We start from the raw sequence: 27608 nt of genomic DNA on the forward strand, positions 1-27608 counted from the left end.
GCTTTCAAATAGCACCAGCACTTTCCATCAGGTAGAACACAAACTTGACTTCAGGAACACCTGTGGTGGTGACAGAAGCCAACACCCATTTATCAGAATCTCAGGTAGTTACAAATTATATAAAAGGTGTGCATCGCCTCTGCTAAACAATGTGCATACACTAATCCACTTGATAAATACAGAAACACGCACTGCATCCAGCACATTTAATTACTGCACACTTGCGTTGTCACACAATTTCAATGGCTTCTTTGCAACAGTATCAAGGGAAACACTCGTTATCAAAAGGTTTATGCTAGAAAATGTAACCTTTTTACCCAACTGTTCAGTTTCCTGTGATATTACATAGACAACAGCTTATGCAGCAGGACGATATTTATATACCCAAGGATGGGACTACATTCCCAGCTAACACTACGTCTTCTGTAGAGATGTCCAACCGAAGTATACTTCAATGTGATAGCACGTAGTAAGTGAATGTAACTTCGCAATATCAATTTTTCTGCAACATTTCAGTACACAATAGAGGATGACAATACAGAACACTGAACAATTTCATTGCTTTACAATTTGCACACTAACCAAGTGTATATTTCCATAAAATATTGCATCAAAAGCTTACTCCAAGATTCTCTACATTAGAGAATCCACAATTTAGGCATCTTTAGGATCAGAACCAGTACCAAAATACATTAGGTGCCTTCAAGGCCTTCCATCAATTGGGGGCCTGTCACTTAAAATAATTTTTGTTCAAGAGGGAATGGAATGAGATTATAGACTATCAAGGTTACTTCACGAAACCGTCCACAATAAGGACAACAGCAGAAATGTTGTGGGAATACAGTAATCTCAAAGTTCCCCTTAACTTCATTCACCATCTATACTCATACATATATCCCCATTCCTTTTCTGCTGTGGAGTAAATAGTCTGGAATTTTTTATGTAACATCACAGGAGTACCATCCCCACAAGGACATTCAAGAGAAGGTAGAGGACTACCTTCTTAGACAACTACGATTGTGGCAAAAATAACGGTCATCCCCATGCCACTCAACCAAAAATAAATAAAAGTTTAAATGTTGTAGTTTTCTTTTTGCATTACATTATCTTAGGTTGGCCTTCCTGGGATGCTTTTAAATTCACTCAATGGGAAAATTATTTTTTAAAACATGAGAACAGCATAGTTCACTGCTTCTAAATGATGAAGTCTGCTCAGACATTTACTCACGTATAACCTCAAGGAAGCTGAACAATTTACTCAATTTTACAATGTAGAAGCAAAAACACTATTTGCCCTAAAGCTGGTTCGGAAGTGTTAAAACCTGTTGTTTTTTTTAAAAATTGCTCTCAGGGCATGGCTGTTCTGAGCAAGGACATAACTATAACCATTTGCATTTGAGGAAGTAGTAGATTTTCTTCTGTACTGCACTAACTGTTGTGCTGATGGGCATCCTTCAAGTGGTATTCCGTAGGGAATTCCAAGATAATGACCCAGTGACAATGAAGAAACGAGGCAAGTTTTTTACGCAGAGGGTAGTGGGTGCCTGGAACTCGCTACCGGAGGAGGTAGTGGAAGCAGGGACGATAGGGACATTTAAGGGTCATCTTGACAAATATATGAATAGGATGGGAATAGAAGGATACGGACCCAGGAAGTGTAGAAGATTGTAGTTTAGTCGGGCAGCATGGTCGGCACGGGCTTGGAGGGCCGAAGGGCCTGTTCCTGTGCTGTACATTTCTTTGTTCTTTGAGATATATACGAAATCAGGATGGCAACGGGTAGGGTAAACCTGGAGGCATTTGAGGTCTGACAACATTGTTGCTCCGTTCTCTTTCCAACCAGCAGCAGTTATGGCTTCATCCATCCAGCACAAAGATCTGGAAATACCTCCCTATACTATAGGAACATAGGGCTCAGGAGAAGTAGGATTTTGCAGCCCTTTAAACCTGCTCTCATTCAATAAGATGACCAATCTAGTTGTGGTCTCAATTTCACTTTCCGGTCTGCTCCCCATTAACCGCAAATCTCTCATCAATCAAAAGCCTAACATGATCCAGCCTCCACTGCTTTCTGGTGAGGAGAACTCCACTAGCTAATCATATAGAATCATAGAATTTACAGTGCAGAAGGAGGCCACTCGGCCCATCGAGTCCGCACCGGACCCCACAAAGAGCCTACTGAAGCCCACACATCCACCCCATCCTCGCAACCCAGCAACCCCCACTTAACACTTTTTGGACATTAAGGGCAATTTTGCCTGGCCAATCCACCTAACCCGCACATCTTTGGACTGTAGGAGGAAACCGGAGCACCCGGAGGAAACCCACGCAGTCACGGGGAGAACGTGCAGACTCCGCACAGACAGTGACCCAGCCGGGAAGCGAACCTGGGACCCTGGAGCTGTGAAGCAACTGTACTAACCACTAGGCTACCGTGCTGCCCAAATGATCTCGGTCTTAAAAGGGAGACCTCTTATTCTTAACTATGTTCCTGGTTCTAGTCTCTTCCACAATAGGAAACTGTCCTAGTATCCACCCAGGGTCTTATGGTTTATTGCCTTCCTAATCACTTGCTGTGCTTGCACACTAATTTTGACCCCCTGTACCTCCAAGTTCTGTATTCTCACTCCATTTAATACTATACTGCCAAAGTAGACAAGTTTATATTTTCCTACACTATACTTGCCCATTCACTTAACCCAACTATATCCCTTTGTAAACTGTCGGCTGTGCCTACTTTCTCTCCCCCTTTAATTTACTCTTAAAGATTACCTCTTTGACCAAATATTTAGTCACTTACCCAAATCACTTTCTTTGGTTTGATGTCAATAGTTTCCTAACTATTGTAAGGACTCTACTTGTTGATTCTCTTACTTCCAATTTATTTTGTTTTGGTATTATCATTTTTGATCCATGGCTGCTTAGTGGACATATGTCTTTAAGGCAAGAGGAGGAGGTGGGGAACTCAAAAGTTACAACACAATACACTGTGCTCGGATTCGGACAGCAGAACTAGACTTTTTGGCGAGAGATCAGTGGGACTCTGTTCGATTGGTTGGCTGATGGCTAATAAATTGGTCAAAAGGCCATATTCTGCCCGGTAACAGGTGGTGATTGGATCCTACCCCAGTGGGATGATTTTCAGCGAACCAGCGAAAGAACAGTGGGGGAGGAAAGGATTTGCTTTCTTCCTCATTTTCTCCAGAGAAGCTGCACGGCTGCTATATTTCTGAAATTGCAGAAACTTGAACGAATCTACAGTGAAAATCATTACAGGCTGAAGGCAGAAACTTTGAACTGAAAGCTTAGGTTGAAGGAAGGTGTGCCAGAAGACAACCATCTGAAACAAAGACTCTAATTCTTTTTAGTTATTATTTTTACACCTCTCTTTCCCCCCCCCGTGCTTTTTTTGCCTGAGTTTAAGTGCTGGGCAGGGGGGGTTATAATTAAATAGTTAACCTGTTGTATTTGCCAGATATTTAATTATAGTTATTGTTACTAATAAAGTATAAAATGATGTTTAACTTGACAAAGGTTATTGGGCACTCCAAGGCTTCAGGTGTTTCCAAGAAGGATTATTTTCAATGTTGCAAGTCATGTGGGGTTGGAATTGGTCTCGCACCAGCCCAAGGGATTGTATCACTATCTTTCAGTAAAGTGCCTTGGGACATTTACTGAGTAATAAAAGCGAGTTGTTATTTGGCTGCAGACATCTCAGGGAGGGGACGGTAGGTTTAGCATCCTGCAGATCCAACGAGCTGCGCGAGCACACCAATAATGGAGGGGATACCAAGTCCAGTAGCAAGAATGTCAATCAACATTAACAATCTTAATGTTGTTAAGATGCTTGAGCACTTGTGGTGGAATAAGTATTCCACCACACTCCTGACTTGTAGGTTTTGGGGCACGAGGAGAAAAGTTACTTGTCAAAGCACAAAGCCCAAGTCCTGATTTTGAAGATACTTTATGGATATGGCTGGCACTTTTCAGTTTCTGGGTAGTGGTGACCGCTTCCTTCCTCTACCCAAGATACTGAAGGTCTAGACGATATTGCTGCTGTTTTGAAGGCTGTAGGAAGGGGACTTGGCTTTCAACAGGTGCAGGATTGCCTCATCACTTGTATGACAATGTTACTTGATATTTGCATCTTCGCAAATAGTCCTACTCAATCTTATGATGGAAGAAAGGCCCAGGACATTTCCCGGAGGAACTCCAATACGTGGGTGTATATGATAAAACCGTCTTCTTTTGCATCAGGTACAATTCCAATTAGAAGATTTTCTGTTTGACCACTGACTTCAGCTTTGCTTCTGCTCCTTGATGCCATAGCTATCAATTGCCACCTTGATATGAAGGGCAAAGACTATCATTCCTCTTCTGGCATTCAACCCATACCCACATCCGAATCTAGGTTGTGATGAAGTCCTGGAGCATCGGCTCAACTCAAACTATTGCAAATCTTCCTTAAGTAGACAGGTGGCACTAAACCAGAAAATCATTTGTACTTACCATGTGTGGAGCACTGATTGTAGCTTGGAAACCTATAAAACAAAGCAATGCCATTCATGTACAATAGTGAACCAAGGCAAATGTTGAGTTTGCACCAACCAAAATGAGACACGAGTCTTGGATTTTCATTGAGCAAAAAAAAAAAAAAAAAGAGGTTGGTGAGCTGTAGACACTGCATGCAAAAATAATCTAAACTGCCGCATGAGGATTTTCATCCAACAATACCAAAAAAATGTATACATAACAGGGAAAAATCAATGGAATGCTACAAGGCGGCAGCATCCTCAAACAATTTCTTCACTTTTTGAGCAAATCAAAATCACTAGGCATTACCTATGTGACCAAATAGCATTGGAGAAGCATAATGGAGAAACGTATCAAAGCATCATCTATAATAGGCACTGCAGGTAAATGCTGGCACTTGTCAAAGCCTGGCTCAGCATTTTCAAATGAAATGTTTCTCATCTGTTTCAATAAGAAGTGTTAACCTACTTGATTTAATACTTCAGAAAAATCTTAGATTTTGAACAGATATAATTATTTGGATCACTCTAAACATTATGACTAAGCTTAACATGGACACATGCTTCTAGTCACATAAACACACACCCACCCGCCTATTCCACAAAAAACAGAACCGAACAAAAATTAAAGAAAGTGCAATTTGGATTGAGGAAAGAAGCAACATTGATAAACAAATGTATGAGGGGCCTAGATAGAGTAGACAGGAAGAAACGTTTCCCCTTGGTGGAGGGATCAATGACCGGGTGGGCACAGATTTAAGGTAAGGGGCAGGAGCTTTCGAGGGGATGTGAGGAAAAAAAATCTCACCCAGAGGGTGGAGGGAGTCTAGGACCCACTGCCTGAAAGGGTGGAGGAGGCAGGGACCCGCATAACATTTAACTAGTATTTGGATGTGCACTTGTGATGTTAAGGCTATGGGCCAAGTGCTGGAAAATGGGATTAGAATAGTTAGGTGCTTATTTTTGACCAGCACACATGTGTTGGACCGACCGTCCTTTTCTGGGCTGTAGACCTCTGAAAGAATAGAGCAACATTATAATAGAGCACAATGTATCGAGGTCCAAATAAAATCCAAACACTTGGCATGTTTGGCAAAAAACTCAAAACAAGTTTTGCAGTTCTTCTGCCGAGGTGCTTCCTATAGATAGGAGCAGACCATTTAGAATGGGAGCCACAGCTTGGTGGGGCAGCACCATAAAATGTGTTCAAAATCAGGGGGTTAAGGCAAGAGTGAGGAATTGTGATTTATTTCACAGCCAGCAATTTTTCTTTTTTGAGGGATGCTGGAGAATGTGAAAGAATAGTCTTTGTAATTTAATAAGCTGGAACTTTGGGGATATTGGTGGATATTGTATGAATACTTCTTAAAACCATACTTGAGTATTTTTCATTTGTTTTCCACAAAATATAAATTATTAAACGCAGCCCACCATAATTTCAGGAACACAAGGCAAGAGATCAACAATTTAAATCTGCCAGCACTAATTTGTTGTGACTGTCATAGCCCATTGCATTAGAAGACAAAGTCAAAAGCATGCACAAGACAGTGGGGTGACATGATCAAGTTTATTGTTCAAAAGAGAGCAGCTAGTACTTTGGAAATTCTTACCTATAGACTGGGGGGAATCTGTGTAGGGATTACTCTTTACATAGTGGCAACGGTCTGTGGCCAACATTACATGATAAACCTTCTCTGTCTTGACTATTCCATTCTCTGCAAAATATGAAAGCAAAAAGAAGTGATGAGTTTTTCCATCTGAAGCAACACTTTGCCAATTACCATCAGGATTCAACTCAAAACTCCTTCAAGAGCTATGTTGATCTCAATATGTTTAGCAATCTTCAGATACTGTCGAAAGCAGGGACTACATTTATAATGTAAGCCATCTTCTGCAAATTTGCACTTTTAAAAATATACTGTTACAATTAGGAGATGGATAACTAGAGATTCAAACTTCAGTTATTAGCTGAAAGAATGACCCACAATTTAACCTTTTAAAAACTTTCATTACAACAAATAAAAATCACTGGTAACAAAACACTTTTCTTTTTGAAGGCAACATACACCTGAACTACAGAACAAAACCTCTCCCTTCCATACTCATCAGACCGCATTCCCTACAGAATTACAGTCCTAATCGTAAACAGTCTACAGTTACTCCCAGCTTCCAATGGGATCCCATAGCCACGTTTCATACAGTAGTAATTCCAAGTGACCAGCTCCAGGAACTTTCTTGGATCTCTGGAGATCATAAATCCACCAGTAGCAACAAAGCCTATCCCAATAATTCTTCTTCCCGCTGATCATGGCAAGACAAGTCTCCTGGAATCTGTAAAAAGACTGCATGATGTGTCTCTTCAATTGAAGGCCATCTGTCCCGCAACTGGCTGTGGAAGCTTGTAAAATCAAGCTTCTGTTGAGCACACAGAACCTCTGCTGTCTGATATTCTCCAATTTGCAGGGAAACTTGTAACGCAATTTCAAAAATGCCTTCCTCTGCCTAGGTTTTGTTTTATTGGTTCATGGGAAATGGGTGTTGCAGGCTGTGCCAGCATTTCTTGCCCATCCCCAATTGTCCTGGAGGGGCAGTTAAGAGTCAGCCACATTACTGTAGGTCTGGAGTCACATGTAGGCCAGACAGGTAAGGACGGCAGATTTCCTTCCCTCAAGGACATTAGTGAACCAGATGGGTTTTTCCAACAAATGGTTTCATGGTCATTAGACTCCAATTTTATTTATTTATTGAATTCATCACCTGCAGTGGCAGGACTTTAACCTGGGTCCCCAGAGCGTTACTCTGGATCGCTGGTTTACTAGTCCAGTGACAATACCACTACACCACTTCAAATTATATTCATCTGAGAAGTAATTGGATTGTTTAAGTACAACTATTTACAATCTAACGCCAACACCAACTTTGAGAGACTCCGGGTCTACGCATGGTATATTATGAGACTGTAGCCATTGTCTCCAAGCATTTACCTTCTCCTCAGTAAAAGAATCTAAAGCTTTTTTTGATCTCTAACAATGAAACCACAGGGCTGTCAGGCAAATCCCTTAATAAGCCGCAAATTTGAAGCTACACTTTCAAAATGTAGTTGTAATAAACCTCAATTGTAACATTAGACGCTTATATAATTTACACTTCAATAATCCAAGCTACAAAAGTTCCACAATAGCTTTACGAAGAATAGATTTAACATGCGAATATAATGCTGCAAAAGGTCCACAATAACTTTACGAAGAATAGATTTAACACGCAAATATAATGCTAAGGATCTGGTATCATGGCCTAGGGGATGTTTCTGGATTTGTGGGGTGTGGGGGATACATCCAGTTTTTTTATCATGGCAGATGGCATTGTCAGGCCAGCATTACACATACCTATTGAAGTGATCTGCATTCTTTATCTTCCGCAGTCCATGTAGTGCAAGTATAGACACAATACTGTCAGGTTGGCAGTTCCAAGAATCTGATCCAGTAATGATTCACATCGGCAATATTTCCAAAACAGAATGAGAGAGAGTTGGGACATGCACCCATGCATCTGCCGCTCTAGGCAGTAGAGATCACGGCTTTGAAAGGTGTTGTCGAAGAAGTCGTGTTGAGATGCTTCACTACATCTTGCAAATGCTGCCACTGTGCAGCAGTGATGGAAGGAATAAATATTGAAGATGGTGGAGGGGCTGCCAATTAATCAAGGTTGTATTGGATGGCATCAAGTTTCTGGAGTGTTGTCGGATCAAGCAAGAGGGGAGAATTCAATCAGACTCCTGACTTGTGCTTTCGAGATACTAGAAAGATTTTGGGAGAGGAGATTTGAAATTACTTGTTGCCGACTACATAGCATGTGTGGCTCATCCAATCAGGTTTCTATTGGTCACCCGTTAGTTTTACCAATTCATCTGGAATCCCGTGAGTAAAGTTAACTGCACCACAGAAAACTGACCAATAGGTTATCTTTTATGTTAAAACAAAACATTTTAAACTCAGAATTAAACACAAAGATGCTTCACAGATAACAGTTACAGCAGTTTAGTAATAAGGAAAAATTAACTCTTGTTACAAAATATATCTACGATACCTGATGAAAGACTTGCACTGTTCCCCAGACTTCCCCTGTTCCCCAAACTGCATCCAAATGGAATAGTTATCACACAATACAGGGATAATACTCAATCTGGAAAGTGTCTTTTCCCTGGTCGAAGATTTTTTAAAACTGCTGTTACAAAGGTTTTCTACACTGCCTTGCCTCCAAGACTTAGAAGCTGGTTTGCTGTTAACTCAGGCTTCAGGCTTTGGCTGAAAACTGGTCTGTTCACTTTGAGACTGCTAGACGGTAATTGCCCCTCCTGGCTTTTCAGGGTCAGGGCAATTATATCTTTGTTCTTCTTTGATTATGCCTTCTGTGTATTTGGCTGTCCTTCCCCATCAACTTCATTGACTATACATTAACATCCAGGGACCTTCCCAATCATCAAAAATCTATTTCTCCTCCATAAACTATTTATATTTGATTATCTAAATTGCCATTCTAAACTCGTTACCAGAAGACATGCACGCCAATCAAGGCCCTTTGAATACTGTCTATGCTGTCTTCAGGCAGATTACATTATCTATGTCCATGGCTCATTCCCTTAATTACACCATCTGTGTCCAAAGCCAAATCATTCTTCTGTTGTTTCCCACACGATGTCCCATGACCTGGTTAGTCAGGAACAAATATATCTCAAATAATCTGCACCGAGGCCTCCAAGTCAAAACAATAATCCATTGGCCTATCTGTAAAACAATTAAAATGTTTCTCAAATCAGAACACTGCTCCCCTGCAAACTAAATGATCACCCTACTTTTATGACCCCTTAATCACAGCGTTAGCAGACATTCTGGCTGTATGCATGGTTAAAGCCATAATTCTTAATAACATTACTGCAACAAATATAAAATCACAATTTCTTACATTCATCACACCCAAGAATTCAGAAACTATTATCCCATTGAATGTCAAGGACAGGTTCTTAGAATCACTTGTTGGAGATGGTCATTACCTGGCACTTGCATGCCAGGAATGTTACCCATAAGCACAGAGAAAGAATAGAAGGATATGCCAATAGGATAAGATAAAAAGGGAATGGGAGGCTTCTTAAATGGAGAGCAAGTCAGTTATGCCAAATTCCTATTTCTGTGCTGTCAATCCAATCTAATATGTAACCAACTGTCCCATTCACCACTAATTAATTTAAGGAAGAATGCAATTTGTAAATTCCTGCAGTAAATTCCATTCTTTGTAAAAACTGCCGCAAACTACTCCAGACTACTGTTCAGTGTCCATTAGCCTCTTCTCCCCATTCGTGAAGTGGCTAGGGATATTTTACCATGTTAAAAGCTTACAAACTACATGCATTTGGGATTGTAAGTAGGGCAGCTCATTTGGTACGGCAATCGCTAGCTTTAAAAATCCATCACCATGCACACAGTTGCAGATACCAAACACAAACTGATCTGTCTCCACCACACCCCTTCCCCCAAAAAGCTTCCACCTGTTTTAATATTCCTCAAGATTCTTTCACTATACGCCACGATCTTCTACAATAAAAGCTACCCGTCCCATTTTCCCAATGCTGGCCAGCGATGCCCACATCCCATAAATGGATGAAAAAAGGGGGAAGCGTTTTCAGACGCACCATGGAATCATGCTGGCTCTAAATTCCATAATTTCTATGGAGAATTTTTATTTTTAAAAACTTATACCAGCTCCCCTAACTTCTCCCAAGTTAGAAGTTTTAACTAGATCCCTGTGGTCACTTCAAGTGAGCAACTCTTGATGTGGTTGAAGAACATTCATCTCTTTGCCCATCAAATTTTGTCCATGCTCACTATGCCCACTGCATTGTTCACTGCAAATCACATACCTACACTATTGCAAGGACATCTCCAACACTCACACTTAGGAGTACTGTTAGATCACTGTGATTAAGTACGATTATTCAGTCAGGGATGTTTTATTGAGGTCAGTCCATCACTTCAGTCGAAATGCAGCTGCTCCAACATCTCAAATATATTCCAAAATACAAAATCAAACCATGCCAAAGTAAGAGGTTTTACTTACTGTGTACCAAATCTGCTAATCAAATATGCATCAATTCCTCTGAAAATTGCCTCAAAGTAAAGCAAAGATTAAACTGGAAAAAAGTAAATTTTTGTTTTTAAATAAAATTGGCAGTTTCCTGAAGGATATTTGCGATCTTTACTTTTCCATTGACAAGCAGTGAGGGGGAATGGAAGCAGGCCTTACATACATCAAGCTCTGCCACAATCGGAGACTGACTAACTTGTTGTCAATCAGAAATCCATTTCTTTGGGGTGTAGGCGTGTTGGTGCGTGTGGAGAGCTGCAGTCTGGTATTGTGTTCAGCTTCCTCAGCAGGAAGGGATGGCTGTTTTGCCCCTATGAATTCTTCAGAAGGCCCACACAAGTCATCAAGTCATTCAGTATTTTCATTGGTGTCTCAGTATTCTATTGATAGATTTTGTCAACTCAATGTGAAATGGTTCACTAAATCTCTACCAGTGTCCTTGTAATTTGCATGCTCCACACTTGTTCAGTTGTTACTTAACAATATGGATATTAAAAACTAAATGTCAGCTTTTCCCATAATAAATTCTTGCTCCTAACTTTATCATGGAAAATTTGCCACCTGCAATGAAACACTGGGTTGCAGTAGCACAGGGTTTTTCAAACTCAGGGCCGTGACCTGCGGGTGGATCGTGGCGTTCCCGATCACAGGAATAAGTCCCCAAGGCCCTGACCGGTTGTTAAGATTGCCGGCCATGGGCAGTCGCCGATTGGTGTGGCGTTTGAGGGGGTGGGTGGCTCGATGCTGGGCTATGTGCTGGTTACCCCTTAGGGAGAGGATGGGAACAGGGGCTGACAGGCATCCACATGGACGCACGATGCCAGCAGTGATGGTCCCAGCTTGGAGCTCTGCTCTAGTGCTCGCCCTCTGAATGCTGCTCAGCTCGCTCCCCCACCACTGATCGGTAGTATGTGACCTGCGACTCCGTGGTCAAGCTGTTCCAGCAGCCGGCAGAAGGTCCGCATGCACTTCCACGACGTGAAGTACTGATCAGGAAATGGTCGGCAGTCCGTGACTGGGGTGGATGCAGCTACTGGACAGTGAGACAGGAAGCCAGGCCAAGTCGTCAGCCAGGAATATCGATCAAACGAGGCCAGTCAATACGGCTGACACACATAACACTGGAAGAGACCTACACAATCACTTTGTGTCGCCACTCTCCAGAAACCAGGAAGTCAGTGCCTTTAACCAAACATTGGAAAATCTCAGCAGGCCTGGCAGCATCTGTAAGGAGAGAAAAGAGCTAACGTTTTGAGTCCAGATGACACTTTGTCAAAACATTTCCAGCATTTTCTCTTTTGGTTTTAGATTCCAGCATCTGGAGTAATTTGCTTTTATTAAATCAGTGCCTTTGGTGAGATGATGCTTGGATAGTGCAATGCAGTGGAACCAATAAGAAATATTGTGACATTGTATGCATTTGACAAGTTACTTCATCTCTTCGAAAGTTATAGTTTGTAAATTAAAAACAAAATTGTACTTTTTTCTATACTTGTTTAAATGTCTAAAGAAATAAGTATATATTTAAAACAAAATTTGTGTGTTATAATGTAAGGATTCACATGCTCAACTGAAATGGTTTAGTTTTCAGTCAAAAAAAAAAATCATAAATTTGGAAAAATCATCTAATGGAAACAAAGTTTCAACGTAAATGCTGGACACGAACAGCCTTTAAATATGAATGATGGAGTATTTTTGCCAGAGGCAGTGGCAGAGGGAAGGTCACACACCCTGCCACGGGCCCTGTATGTCCGTGCTTTGATTGTGAAATCATGGAGAGATTTCTCCATTTTGCAGCTGTCAGCAAGCAACAGGACTGTGTGAAGAACTAAAGATGGATTATTTTGTAATAAGGAAGAGGGAGTCAGAGATACAACAGGCCAGGATCTCAACTGAATCTGCTGGAGAGAGATTTGCAAGAAAGTCCACGGCAGGGCAAAGCAGTGTTGGTGTGAGCTGTATGCAGAGCTCCAAGGCCTCTGGTGGACAAGCCATTAAGAAACTGAAATCGAGAACAAAGCAGTATAAAGAATAAAGATGATTTCTTGAGCTATGGCTTTATTATGCCAATGCAAATCAGGATGCAAAACCTGTGTGTGTTAGATGCAGGGAAGTACTGACAAATGAAAGTTTAAAACCATCAAATCTTCAAAGGCATTAGAAGGCTTAGCATGATGAATTGGAGGACAAACCTCTTGCTTTATTTCAAAAGATGCAGTCATCAGCTGAAATCCTGAGCAGAAATGTAACACGGAATGACTAAACGAGAATGAAAAGACCAAGCAGGCTCACCTGTCACGTTGAAGGTAAGCAATAATGGTGGGGCACGAATGGGGGCCGGCATGGGGCGTGTAGATCCACCAGTTGGTAAAAGTGGATCCCGGGAAAAAAAGATTGAACAACACTGCAGTCGCACCTCCGCTAGTCAGAGAGTGCACTAAAACATGACAAATTTATTTGGACAGTTCCGGTTACAAATTTGGAAACCACTTAGCACAGCAGGATGAAAATAAATACAGATGCTCAACTTTAAAATAAGAACACAAGGAAGCCTGCGCAAACTGATCCTATTATCCTCTTCCCTCCAATATAAAAATAAGCACACACACTAATATACACAGGTCAAGTGATATAGACAGCTGTAGTCCTGAAATGTGATGTTAAAACATGCTTACTTAGGAGCTTTCCCTGGCATTGTGAGCAATACATTGCCTTGTACCTATAAACCATGCAGTACAAGTATCAAGGCACTTAGAAACAGAGGAAGTTTAGGAATCATCACATTCTTTTGGAGTTGGCATGCCCAAGGAACCCAAACCACTATTGTATGCTTGATTAGTTATATATCCAACTTATCCAAACTAACCAAGGATACACAGCAAAATAATTCATGAGCAGCTCCGGAGGGGGGTTGAGGTATGAAAGCACAGAAGGTGGCTTCAAGATCCGAGATCAAAGAAGTCCACAAGTGTGAGGCCTGCAGAAGAATGTTGGGATAGCTTAAGTGTAGCAGTGGCAGGCAAGGCATTGAGTGTGGCAGCATTGGGATGAGAGGGTGAGATATGGCCAGACTGGGAAGGCAGCAATTAACATGCAGATGTACAAAGAATTACATTTTTTGTGTGGGAATGGTAGGATGGGTGCACTGGGGTCTATCAGCAAGAGGGAAGAGCACTGGGGAGGGGTAAACACTCTGGAAGACATGGAGTGCGTGGTCACAAGAGTCCTTATGCAATAGCGAAGGGAGTTGGAGTTTGGAACTTATTCCAATTGAGGGTGGAAGAAGACTTGGATTCTGACAACATGACAAGTGAAGGATTCAAGGAAGCTGATATCATCTATTTGCACATGACTATCTTGGGATCAATGAGATCACTCCTTATTCTTCCAAACTCAAGTGTATGAGCCTATTCTACTCACTCTCTCCTCAAAGCAGTCTTAATCTAGTGAATTTTTTCCCCAATTTGAGTTTTTAAAAGCTCTCAAGTGTCTAAACAAATGCTAAAAGGCATTTGTGCTGCATTTGCCTACTCAAACCAATGGCATTTACATTATTGTAAGACCCATTACACACTATTTACGCACTTGTGGCATAGTAAAAATATCGCAGGAATTTCATAGGAGCAATAGTCAAAACATGATCATCCAACAAATGAGATGGCATATACACCTGCCACTGTGGACCAATGATGGAGGGAGTAAGATGTTGAATGGAATTTGTTAATCAAGCATTCCCTGGATGGTGTCAAGCTTCTTGAGCGTTATGAGAGCTTCACTCATACAGGCAAGTGGAGATTTTTTTCATCACACATCTGACTTTTACCATGTAGAAGTGAAAAGGCTTTGGGGAGTTAGGAGGTGCAAATTACTTACTGCAGAACTTCCAGCCTCTGACCGGCTCTTCTAGACACAGCATTTATATGGCTGGGCCAGTCAAGTTTCTGATCAACGGTGGCCCCCAGTGCACTGATCATCATGGTGGATTTAGCGACAATAATACCGTTGAATGTCAAGGGCTGATGGTTAGATTCCCTTGCTGGAGGCAGCCACCAGCTGGCACTTGTGTGGCACCAACATTATTTGCCACTTACCAGTCCAAATCTGAATGTTGTCTATTAGAACTGCACAATATACTAGTATGATTAGAGATAAAGTATGTCATATAGTTTTGGTCACGGCATTACAGGAAGCACATAAACACAAGAGTGCACTTTAAACAAACGCTGTGAATTACAAGGATACAAAGGGCTGGAAAATGGGATTAAGCAGGATAGGCCCGAAAGGACATATTTTGATGGTTCGATGATGGCGGAATCAATATCACATTTTCTGCTCTTACCCATTATCAACTTCCTTATCTAGTACTATCCAACACTCACTCCTTTAAGCACCTTAGCCCTCGTTCCAACTTCTATGCAGGTGCCCACCCACCCCCAATTTAGTTTAAAGCATATTAGTGAATGTCAGTTGCATGTTCAAATCCCGCACCAGGGATTTGAGCACAAAACCCAAGATGGCAATCCAGTGAAATACTGAGGTGCGGTACAAGAGATGCAGTCCATTGGACAGATGTTAAACTGAGGCCCACATGTCCTGAGGTGGATTCAAAAGATCTCACCATAACATTAAGACCATTGGAGCTCTTCCAGTGCCCTGTATAACATTTATTTATGAACAAATGCCACAAAAATAGATTAGCTGGTCATTATTGCACTGCTGTTTGAGAGATTTCCCCACACAAAATTAACCGTTTCAATATCTATGTTCCAGTGTTATTCCTTAATTAGAAAATGCTTCGGAGGTTGAGAAGGGAGCTTTATTAACACCTTAATCTTTTTCCAGACATGTTCGACCATACTACTTTAGGCTGTATTGCTCCCTACCCTCAACCTTCTCTTCTCCCCGAACTCCTGGGATGAAGCAGTGGTAAATTTGCAACTACAGAAAAGAGGCTACATATCCCTCTCATGGTGGTATTGTTTAAAATGAAAGCAGAGCTTATGGGGATTCTATCACCTCTTCACCACTGTGGGTCTGTTATTGGTATCCAGAACGACGTACCGGTGCTAAATACCCTGACAATTTCTTGCCTCCGGCAATTTCGTCCTGTCTTTACCCAATCCCTCCATTGAGCTTACATCTCTCCCCCAGTTCAGCTGTCACTCCCTCCCTGTGCCTCACTACTCCTCTCCGTGGACAGGCCACTGAAGCAACATGCATTCCAAGAGGCAGCCTTCTTTTCTTATGGCTTTGACTGTCAGCAAATGTTTCCCAAGACGACAGTAGCTGGCTGGAGTTATTTCCCAAAAAACATTCAGCTTCCAGAAAATACACCACAAATCACTATAAAATTCAGACTGTTCAGCCATCCAAAATTATTAATTTTCTCGACCTTAGCTTAATGGACCAACTGAAAGCTCACTTTCACCGTCCGAAGACCTCAGATGGTTCTTCAAAAGTAATTCAATGGTTTTGAAGCACTTGGAAGATAGAGAAGATATGAAAGATGCAGGATGAATCTCATCCTGGTATTTCTTTCTCAAGTAATCGAGTAGCTTGATAGGGAGCTGATGAGTGACCAGTCAAAAGTTACTGGTTACAGTGATGCCCAGTGCATCAGTGAAGCTTTCTGCTCTTTAGGGAATACGATCCAGCACCAACTGAAAAGAGCAACACCTCAGTGGAAGTCTGCCACCTCAAACGGCGCAGCACAACATTAAACTGGAAAGTCAGACAAAATTACACACTCAAAATTAAACATTATTACAATCCCAGATCAGACCGCAACAGTGGCTAGGATACTGGACATAAACCCCAATATTTTATTTTGTAAGACTGCGAGGAAAGGATACCTCACTGCAGGAGTGATTATTATATGAAGAAATAGGGAGATAGTTCATTAAAACAAACATTACTAACAGTATTAAAGTATCTTTAACACACAAGGAAATAGCTTACAATTACCCCTTAATATAACGCAATATAGTGAATACAATACCCTCAAATGATATCTTTATTCCCCACTCTAACACGAAGGAAAAAAACACCTCAACTCTCAATCCCCTGTTAAACCATTGGTACTAAGGAATACTTGTTTTACAGAGATGTTCTACAAGAAAGAGATCTTTTGACACTGCTTTAAAGACAAGACCTAACTCCTGTCAGAACCATGCAAAAACTCTAGCTGTATTTCATCAAAAGACACTTCTCAGCTTGTTTCAGCTCCCCTTTGTTCTCAGACAAATCAGCACTGTTTCGAAAACTGTTAATCTCAACTGCAGTGAGGGAATGCTACTGGACTTCTGGTCACAACTTCATTTAGCTCACAATAATAATAATCATCTTTATTAGTGTCACAAGTAGGCTCACATTAAAGCATGTATTTCATGACTGGTGGGAGAAAACGGGAGCACCCGGACGAAACCCAGAGACGCGGGGAGACCATGCAGACTCCGCACAGACAGTGACCCAAGCCAGGAATCAAACCCAGGTCCCTGGTGCTGTGAAGCAACAGTGCTAACCACTGTGCTACCGTGCCACTAATACTGAACTGCTGTCTACAAAATTCCTGATGGCATAGCTCCATCCAGCAACATCTTACCAAGCTGAAAGCTAATTAACTCCACGTCTTTTACATGCCTTTTACGATGGTTTAATTGAAGTCCCGGCTCCCAAAATACACTCGCCTTTCAAACTAGGATTTCTTTTAAAACATGATTGCAGCAGTCACGCACACACTAACCCAAGCTTTTAACCTACAATACATCTGAAATCCCAGTACTCATAACAACGTTTTGAAATTAAACTTGCTTTCCTAACTTGACATGACATTGTTGGGTTCTCCAGAATTTAAAAAGGTCAAAAAACAAGTTAAAACACAAGTCAATTGGACCATTTCTGAAAAGGAAAAAAACCGCAGGAGTGGCACCCAGTGAATTATTAGACCACCAGTTACTATATAACATGCCCTTTGTGAGAGGGTCAAAAGCATTAAGAAATCATTTTCGCATAGTTTCGCAGAGTTTTTCAAGGAGGTCACTAAGATGATTGATGCAGGTTGGGCAGTGGATGTTGTCTATATGGACTTCAGTAAGGCCTTTGACAAGGTCCCTCATGGTAGACTAGTACAAAAGGTGAAGTCACACGGGATCAGGGGTGAGCTGGCAAGGTGGATACAGAACTGGCTAGGTCATAGAAGGCAGAGAGTAGCAATGTAAGGATGCTTTTCTAATTGGAGGGCTGTGACCAGTGGTGTTCCACAGGGATCAGTGCTGGGACCTGTGCTCTTTGTAGTATATATAAATGATTTGGAGGAAAATGTAACTGGTCTGATTAGTAAGTTTGCAGACAACACAAAGGTTGGTGGAATTGCGGATAGCGATGAGGACTGTCTGAGGATACAGCAGGATTTAGATTGTTTGGAGACTTGGGCGGGGAGATGGCAGATGGAGTTTAATCCGGACAAATGTGAAGTAATGCATTTTGGAAGGTCTAATGCAGGTAGGGAATATACAGTGAATGGTAGAACCCTCAAGAGCATTGAAAGTCAAAGAGATCTAGGAGTACAGGTCCACAGGTCTTTGAAAGGGGCAACACAGGTGGAGAAGGTAGTCAAGAAGGCATACGGCATGCTTGCCTTCATTGGCCGGGGCATTGAGTATAAGAATTGGCAAGTCATGTTGCAGCTGTATAGAACCTGAGTTAGGCCACACTTGGAGTATAGTGTTCAATTCTGGTCGCCACACTACCAGAAGGATGTGGAGGCTTTAGAGAGGGTGCAGAAGAGATTTACCAGAATGTTGCCTGGTATGGAGGGCATTAGCTATGAGGAGCGGTTGAATAAACTCGGTTTGTTCTCACTGGAACAAAGGAGGTTGAGGGGAGACCTGATAGAGGTCTACAAAATTATGAGGGGCATAGACAGAGTGGATAGTCAGAGGCTTTTCCCCTGGGTAGAGGGGTCAATTACTAGGGGGCATAGGTTTAAGGTGAGAGGGGCAAGGTTTAGAGTAGATGTACGAGGCAAGTTTTTTTTACACAGAGGGTAGTCGGTGCCTGGAACTCGCTACCGGAGGAGGTAGTGGAAGCAGGGACGATAGTGACATTTAAGGGGCATCTTGACAAATATATGAATAGGATGGGAATAGAAGGATACGGACCCAGGAAGTGTAGAAGATTGTAGTTTAGTCGGGCAGCATGGTCGGCACGGGCTTAGAGGGCCGAAGGGCCTGTTCCTGTGCTGTACATTTCTTTGTTCATAAGAGCTGTTCGGATCTTGGAATCAAATCCACATTCTTGCCAATTCCCCCATGACCCTTGCCTCATTTGTGAATCAAAACTCTGAATATATTCAAGGCAGAGACAGCCTCCGAAACAACGGCGGCTGAGAATGGACATCCTTAGGATCCATCGGGCACTGGGGATCAACTCAACCCAAACTGCCATGGCAATGCACCGCTGCGGATTCGCAGCCTGGCCACTGGCCGCACTGCAGTGACCACTTGTTGTCTCGCCCACACCAGCCCAGTCTGGCTCCGCTGCCTGACACTGGCTCTCAGGGCTGCGCCCAGTAACTCTGCCCCACCCCGGGCTCCGCCCCGCCTCAGCCCACTGCCAACCGAGTCTCCCCCACAGCTTGGCCCGCCCTTCGGGACTGGAGTAATCCCGCAGGATCCGGCCAGCCTGACCTGGCCGCACCACTACGGACAGCGGCGGGGAGGAGGAGCGAGCGGGCGCGAGGAGGGGGCTGTACTGAAAGGCAGGCCACAGGCGCTGTCACTCGCCGGAGAGGCGCTGGCCATCCCAGCCCTGCGAGCCTCGGGTACTCACTCCGCAGGTTGTTGACGAGCTCCGCTTGGCTCTCTCCTCCGCACTTCCAGGCCATCCTCTGACACAGCGCGCGCACCAGGTACAAGGCCGCCGTCAGCAACACGCCTGCGCACACCGCTCTACCCACAATGCTTATCACCTCCAGCGCCTCACCGCCCACTTCCATGACGTCGTCACAGGGGAGGACCCGCCCACTGAGCGCGGGAAGGAGGGGGGCACTGCAGCGTCGCTTCCGACGCTAAAAATATCCTCGGTGCGGCACTCGGCCCGACATTGGCGGGGGACACTGACCTCGCGGCATTGCACCAGGCACGTCATTGTCAGCTGACCTCCTGTGCCATTGCTCCAGCCCCACAGTGTTAATACCAGCTGACCTCCTGTGGCATTGCTCCAGCCACATTGTATTAATATAAGCTGACCTCCTGTGGCATTGCTCCAGCCCCACAGTGTTAATACCAGCTGACCTCCTGTGGCATTGCTCCAGCCACATTGTATTAATACAAGCTGACCTCCTGTGGCATTGCACCAGTCATGTTAATACCAGCTGACCTCTGCGGTATTGCACCAGTCATATTAATATAATCTGACCTGTGGCATTGTTCCAGCCACATAGTAATATGGTAAACACCACTGGTAACACACTACGTGTATTACGGTACTGCCAGTGTATTACAGGTACCACAGTAATCGCCGTATGGTCTCCTGCGCCGCTCCCATTCTGGTTCAACATCTTGTGCAATAAAGCCTCAATTGTTTCACCTTTCTCATCTCGTGGTCATTGACGGTACATCAATTTATTGCACAAGATTTTACGAGATGAACGTCTTAATCAAGCCTGATCGCCTGGAGCTGAACCCTCACGCAGCCGGAGCCACTGCCACCTTCGAGCACTGGCGAGCCTGCTTTGAAGGATACCTCAGCGCAGCCACTGAAGTAGAACTCTCAGACCCGCAGAAGCTCCAGATCCTCTACTCACGGGTGAGCCCACAGGTTTTTCCCCTCATCCGGGACGTGCCCACCTACACAGAAGCAACGGCGCTACTAAAGGGACAGTATAACCAAGTGTACGCCAGGCACCTCCTGGCCACGAAACGGCAACTCCCGGGGGAGGCTCAGGACGTTTTTTTGCAGGCTCTACGGATTCTCGGTAGGAACTGTAACTGCCAGGCAGTTTCGGTAGTCCAACACACCAAACTATTAATCAGAGATGCTTATGTCACTGGCATTAAGTCTACTTAGGTTCGCCAGCGGCTATTGGAAGGGGTACGCTCGAACTTGCAGAGACTGTGCAGCTTGCTAACTCCCTAGAAGTGGCCTTCCGTAATCTGGAGGCCTACACCTCCGAACGCACGGCACCCTCGTGGGCCCCACCAGTGGCCGACTCGATTGCACCGCAAGCCTGTGCCGCGCGACTGTCGACCAACTCCAGGGTACCCAAATGTTACTTTTGTGGCCAGAGCAAATATCCCATGCAGGGCTGCCCGGCACGGAGTGCGACCTGCAACGGGTGTGGTAAGAAGGGCTACTTTGTTTCCGTTTGCCAGGCCCGGTCTGTCGCCGCTGTTTCCAGGCCCAGCATCACTACACCCCCCACGTGTGATCCAGGGGCGCCGCCATCTTTTCCACCACAAGCCACGTGCGGCCCGTGGGTGACACCATCTTTGATGTCGCCCGCCATGTGCACCCCGTGGGTGCCGCCATCTTGGACCGCACCTCAGGACCCCTGCTCGCCTGACTGTTCGCGGCCCGCCGATACCTCCGCCACCGCTGCTCAGCCCGGGACCTCCCAACACCTTCCGCAGCTCGCTTCCATCACCCTTGATCAGTCTCGGTCTCGCAACCTCGCGACCGCTACAACGACGGTAAAGATCAACGGGCACGAGACGACTTGCCTCTTTGACGCCGGGAGCACAGAGACTTTCATCCACCCTGCTACAGTAAGGCACTGCTTCCTCCCAGTACTCCCCGTCACCCAGAAAATCTCCCTGGCCTCCGGATCCCATTCCGTGCAAATCTAGGGGTACTGCCTCGCGACCCTCACCGTTCAGGGCGTAGAGTATAGCAACTTCAGGCTCTACGTCTTCCCCCATCTCTGCACTGCCCTGTTACTAGGTCTCAATTTTCAGTGTCACCTCCAAAGACTTACTCTGAAATTCGGCGGACCCCTGCCCCCCCTCACCGTTTGTGGCCTCACGACCCTTAAGGTCGTGGCGCCTTCACTGTTCGCAAACCTCACCCCGGACTGTAAGCCCGTCGCCACGAGGAACAGACGGTACAGTACGCAGGACAGGACCTTCATCAAGTCAGAAGTCCAACGGCTTCTGTGGGAGGGGATCATTGAGGCCAGTAACAGCCCCCGGAGAGCTCAAGTGGTGTAGTCAAGACTGGGGAGAAACACAGGATGGTCATCAACTACAGTCAGACCATCAATCGGTACACACAGCTCGATGCGTACCCTCTCCCACGCATATCTGACATGGTCAATCAGATTGCGCAGTATCGAGTCTTCTCCACAGTTGACTTGAAGTCCGCCTACCACCAGCTCCCTATCCGCCCAGAGGACCGCCAACACACTGCATTCGAAGCACATGGCCGCCTTTATCACTTCCTTAGAGTTCCCTTCGGCGTCTCCAATGGGGTCTCGGTCTTCCAGCAAGTGATGGACCGAATGGTTGACCAGTATGGACTGTACCGTCCCCTACCTAGATAATGTCACCATCTGCGGCCACGATCAGCAGGACCACGAAGCAAACCTCCAAAAATTCCTTCATACCACCAAAGTCCTTAACCTCACCTACAATAAGGAGAAATGCGTTTTCCGCACCAACCGCTTAGCCATCCTTGGCTACGTTGTGGAAAATGGAGTCCTGGGGCCCGACCCCGACCGCATGCGCCCCCTCCTGGAACTCCCCCTCCCCCACTGCCCCAAGGTCCTGAAACGATGCCTGGGGTTTTTCTCATATTACAGTAGGTCCCCAATTATGCGGACATGGCCCGCCCACTCTTCAAGTCCACAGGTTTTCCCCTGATGGCTGAGGCCCGCAGGGCCTTCAACCACATCAAGGCGGACATCGCCAATGCCACGATGCACACGGTCGACGTGTCCCTCCCCTTCCAGATGGAGAGCGATGCATTGGACGTGGCTCTGGCCGCCACCCTCAACCTGGCGGACAGGCTCCCCCAAGCCATTGTGGAAGCTGTGCGACATTGGCGGCATTACCTGGCCGGCAGGAGATTCACTCTCCTCACTGACCAACGGCCGGTTGCCTTCATGTTTAGCAATTCACAGCGGAGCAAGATTAAGAATGGCAAGATCTTGAGGTGGAGGATCGAGCTCTCCACCTACAACTATGAGATCTTGTATCGCCCGGGGAAACTCAATGAGCCCCCAGATGTTCTATCCCGCGGTACATGTGCCAGCGCACAAGTGGACCAACTCCGGGCCCTCCATAATGACCTCTGCCACCCGGGGGTCACCCGGTTCTTCCATTTTATCAAGGCCCGCAACCTGCCGTACTCCATTGGGGAGGTCAGGACCGTGACCAGGGACTGCCCAGTCTGCGCGGAGTGCAAACCGCACTTCTACCAGCCAGATAGAGCGCACCTGGTGTAGGTCTCCCACCCCTTTGAGCGCCTCAGCATGGACTTCAAAGGGCCCCTCCCCTCCACTGACCGCAATGTGTACTTTCTCAATGTTATTGATGAGTACTCCCATTTCCCATTAGCCAACTCATGCCCCGACATGATTTCTGCCACGGTCATCAAGGCCCTGCACAGCATCTTCACCCTGTTCGGTTTCCCCACCTACATCCACAGCGATCGGGGATCCTCCTTCATGAGGGATGAGCTGCGTCAGTTCCTGCTCAGCAAGGGCATCGCCTCAGGCAGGACGACCAGCTACAACCCCCAGGGAAATGGGCAGGTGGAGAGGGAGAACGGGACGGTCTGGAAGGCCGTCCTGCTCGCCCTTCGGTCTAGGAATCTCCTGGTCTCACGCTGGCAGGAGGTCCTCCCCGACGCGCTCCACTCCATCCGGTCGCTCCTGTGCAGCGCTACTAATGAGACCCCTCACGAACATGTGTTTGCCTTCCCCAGGAAGTCCACCTCCGGGGTCTCGCTCCCAACATGGCTGACAGTTCCTGGACTCATCCTCCTCCGGAAGCATGTGCGGAGCCATAAATCGGATCCCTTGGTTGAGAAAGTCCACCTCCTCCATGCCAACCCGCAGTACGCCTATGTGGCACACCCCGACGGGCGACAGGACACAGTCTCCCTCCGGGACCTGGCACCGCTGGGTCCCCACCCACAACCCCCGACCTGGTACCGCTTCCCCCCTCTCCGGTTCCCTCCCTCACCCCTGCGCCGCCCACCCTCCCGCCAGCGAACCTCACCGCAGCCCCCACCCCAGCAGTATCCGTCCCCTCACTGGATCCACTACGGGGTGACAATGGAGAGGACAACACACTCCCGGAGTCGCTGGTGACCACATCGGCACCCACACCACCACCAGGACTGAGGCGATCGCAGCGGAGGGCCAAAGCCCCCGACAGACTAAATCTGTAATGTTGTTCTCCACCCCCGCCGGACTCTTTTTAAACAGGGCGTGAATGTGGTAAACACCACTGGTAGCACATTACGTGTATTGCGGTCCTGCCACTGTATTACAGGTACCACAGTAATCCCAGCCTGCTGGCTCCTCCCAGCAGGCGGTGTATAAAAGTGTAAGCTCTCCTGCGCTGCTCCCATTCTGGTTCAAGCTGCAGGAGGCTCAACATCTTGTGCAATAAAGCCTCAATTGTTTCACCATTCTCGTCTCGTGGTCATTGATGGTACATCAAGTATTAATACCAGCCGCATTGTATCAGTATAAGCTGACCTCCACGGCATTGCACCAGTCATATTAGTAATGTCAGCTGACCTCATGTGGCATTGTTTCAGCCACACAGTGTTAAGACCAGCTGACGTCCCGCAGCATTGCACCAGTCATATTCAGGGCAGCATGGTGGCACAGTGGTTAGCACTGCTGCCTCTCAGCGCCTGGGACCTGGGTTTGATTCCAACCTTGGGTAACTGTGGTATTTGCACATTCCCTCTGTGTCTGCCTTGGTTTCCTCTGGGTGCTCCGGTTTCCTCCCACAGTCCAACGATGTGCAGGTTAGGTGGATTGGCCATGATAAATTGCCCCTTAGGGTGTGGTTGCAGGAATAGGATGGATATTGAGCCCAGGTAGTATGGTCATTCAAAGAGTTGGTGCAAACTCTTTGGGCTGAATTGCTTCCTTCTGCACAGTAGGGATTCTAATCTATTCTATAATATTAATATCAGCTGACTTTCTGGGACATTGCACCAGTCACATAGTATTAATACCAATTACATCCGGCAGCATTGCTCCAGTGTCCTACTATTAAAATCAAGTGACCTCCCACGGTGTTGCACCAAGCAGTATTATCAGCTGACCTCCTGTGGTATTGCACCAGTCACATAGTATTAATACCTTCTGACATCCGTAGTACTGCACCAGCCACATCGTATTAATTTCAGCTCACCGCCAGTGGCATTGCTCCAGGCACATGGTATTAATATCAGCTAACCTCCTGTAGTATTGCACCACTCACATAGTATAATACCAGCTGGCATCCGCTAGTACTGCTCCAGACACATGTTATTAATAACAGCTGACCTCCAACATGGTATTAATATCAGCTGACTGCCAGCGGCATTGCACCGGCCAAATACGACTAATTTCAGCTGACCTCCAGTTGCATTACACCAACCCACACTGTTAAATTCAGCTGTTCTCTCCGCGTGTTCCTCCAAGAACATACTATTAAGATCATGGTTTTAACGTCAGATGACCTCCCGAGGCATTGCTCCAAGCACAGGTATCACTTTTAGCCGACCTCTTGTGACATTGTACTAGCCACACACCATTAATATGACGGGACCTCCGGCGGCATTGCACCAGCCACATATTATTAATATGTTATTTTCAGCGGCAATGCACCCGGCACGTGGTTTTAATGTGAGTTGACCACCTGCGACATTGCTCATGGGGCACAGTATTAATATCAGCTAACCTGTGGCATTGCTCCAGCTACATGGTATTAATATCAGTTAGTATGAATGCGGGCTGACCTCCTGTGTTAGTGCACCAGGCAATAATATTAATATCAGCTGACCTTCCACGGCATTGCACCAGTCACCGAGTCTTAATAGCAACTGATCTCCGGCAGCACTGTACCTGCCACATACTATTAAATTGAGTTGACATCTTGTGACATTGCTCCAGGCATGTAGTATTAATATCAGCTGACCTCATCAGGTACCTGCGATTAACATCAGCTGACATCGCACGGCACTGGTCCGGACGCATAGTATTAATGTTATCTCCCGTGGCGTTGCATAAGACATGGAATCGTAGAATCCCTACAGTGCAGAAGGAGGCCATTCAGCCCAAAGAGTTTGCACCAACCCTCCGGAAGATCACCCGGGCCCATGTCCCCGCCCTATCCGCATAATCCAGTAACCCCACCTAGCCTTTTTGGACACACTAATGGGCAATTTATCATGACCAATCCACCTAACCTACACATCTTTGGACTGTGGAATGAAAGCACAGCACCTAGAGGAAACCCACGCAAATACGGGGATAGGGTGCACTGTGACAAAGGTCTTAGACAGTGACCTTTCCCCATTGCGCCTCTGCGACGGTTGCTCCAAGCTTTAGTGCATCCCTCAGCATGTAGTCCTGGGCTTGGGAATGTGCCAGTCTGCAACACTCGGTGGGGGACAACTCTTTGCACTAGAAAACTAACAGGTTTCAGGCAGACCAAAGAACATCTTTCACTAAGTTGATGATCCTCCAACATCACTGGTTGTTTGTCTTGGTATGCGTCCCTGGGAGCAGCCCGTAGAGCACAGAGTCCTGAGTCACAGAGCTGCTCAGGATTAACCTTAACTAAAACCTCATCTCTCTCCAGACCTTCTTTGCAAAGGCACATTCCACGAGGAGATGGACAATGGTATTTTCCCCACCACAGTCACCTCGAGGGAAACGTGCAGATGGGGTGAAACTCCAGGCATATAGGAAGGTGATATCCACCATGCAGAAGGCAATCGATGGGCTGGGGAGGAAATTGGCAACTCAAGAGAGGACAATCCTCGACCTGGAGAAGCCTCGACGGACCAGAGCGACAGAATCTGGAGGCAGAAGTAAAAAGGTTGGTGGCAGACCAAGGGAACCTAAGGAGGAAAGTTGAGGACCAGAAGAACAGGTCCCGATGACAAAACATCAGGATCGTGGACCTGCTGGAAAACATTGAGGGCAGAGACTCGGCGGACTACGTCACCTAAATGCTGGGCAACTTAGTCAGGAGAGACATCTTCCCCAAATCCCCAGAATGCCTGTCTCTCAGACCGAAACCTAAGGCTGGGGAGCAGAGAAAGGCGATTATCGCAAAGCTCCACCAGGACCCTGAGAGGATTCTGTGGTGGGCAGGGCAAACAAAAGCAAGCACCTGGGAAGGACATAAAATCAGAATTTACCAGGACATTGGGGAAGTTCTAGCAAAACGCAGGGCCAAGTTTAATCAGGCGAAATCAGCCCTGTACAAGAACGGGGTACGTTTCGGCATGCTGTTCCCAGCTAGGCTCTGGGTCACTTACCAAAAAAAAGGAACATTACTTCAACTCCCCAGAGGAAGTAAATGAGTTTGTCAGAGACAATGACCTGGATAAGGGACAGGCACGGCAACGATGAGAGTTGTGCAGGGAAAGACTGTGAAAGAGCAAAAGACTCATTGGACAGTGAACATGTTTGTTCGGGACTGTGCTGCCTCATTCTGATCATAAAAGGAAGACTGAGTCTTAGAAAGATGTGAGGACAGGGGAAGGCAGGGTTTAAACAGGGAAAAGGGCAGTCAGCAGGCATAAGGAAGGGGCCAGACCAGCCCAGGGTGGAAGACCACACACTGGGAAGACAGAAAACAAGGGGGACCACGGCACACCTCCCGATAGGGAGGGAGCGCCTGATCGGGGTGGGGGGCACAGGGACAGGAAAGGGGAAAGCACAGGGGGAGACAGGGAAAGGCCGATGCAGGTGGGGGTGGG

At 45.8% G+C, this 27608-nt stretch overlaps 1 protein-coding gene across 1 annotated transcript; it reads right to left on the minus strand.

Moving 5' to 3' along the window:
• Positions 1-210: 210 nt before the first annotated feature.
• LOC140420044 (protein-L-isoaspartate(D-aspartate) O-methyltransferase-like) lies at positions 211-19701 on the minus strand. The gene is made up of 4 exons (XM_072504097.1): positions 19500-19701; positions 6143-6247; positions 4510-4541; positions 211-333 (listed from the first exon to the last, which is right to left on the minus strand). The coding sequence occupies exons 1-4, from the start codon at positions 19663-19665 to the stop codon at positions 211-213; spliced, it is 426 nt and encodes a 141-aa protein (XP_072360198.1). The 5' UTR covers positions 19666-19701.
• Between the last annotated feature and the right edge of the window lie 7907 nt (positions 19702-27608).

This window comes from Scyliorhinus torazame, chromosome 1 (assembly GCF_047496885.1).
Source record: "Scyliorhinus torazame isolate Kashiwa2021f chromosome 1, sScyTor2.1, whole genome shotgun sequence".
Lineage (NCBI taxonomy): Eukaryota > Metazoa > Chordata > Chondrichthyes > Carcharhiniformes > Scyliorhinidae > Scyliorhinus > Scyliorhinus torazame.

Excerpts from the sequence above, each read along its gene's own strand:
- LOC140420044 (XM_072504097.1), bottom strand. The coding sequence starts at position 19,665 with ATGGAAGTGGGCGGTGAGGCGCTGGAGGTGATAAGCATTGTGGGTAGA. Across the intron at positions 6,248-19,499 it reads GCTCGTCAACAACCTGCGGA|AGAATGGAATAGTCAAGACA; the intron begins GTGAGTACCCGA and ends CATATTTTGCAG. Across the intron at positions 4,542-6,142 it reads AGATTCCCCCCAGTCTATAG|GTTTCCAAGCTACAATCAGT; the intron begins GTAAGAATTTCC and ends TTTGTTTTATAG.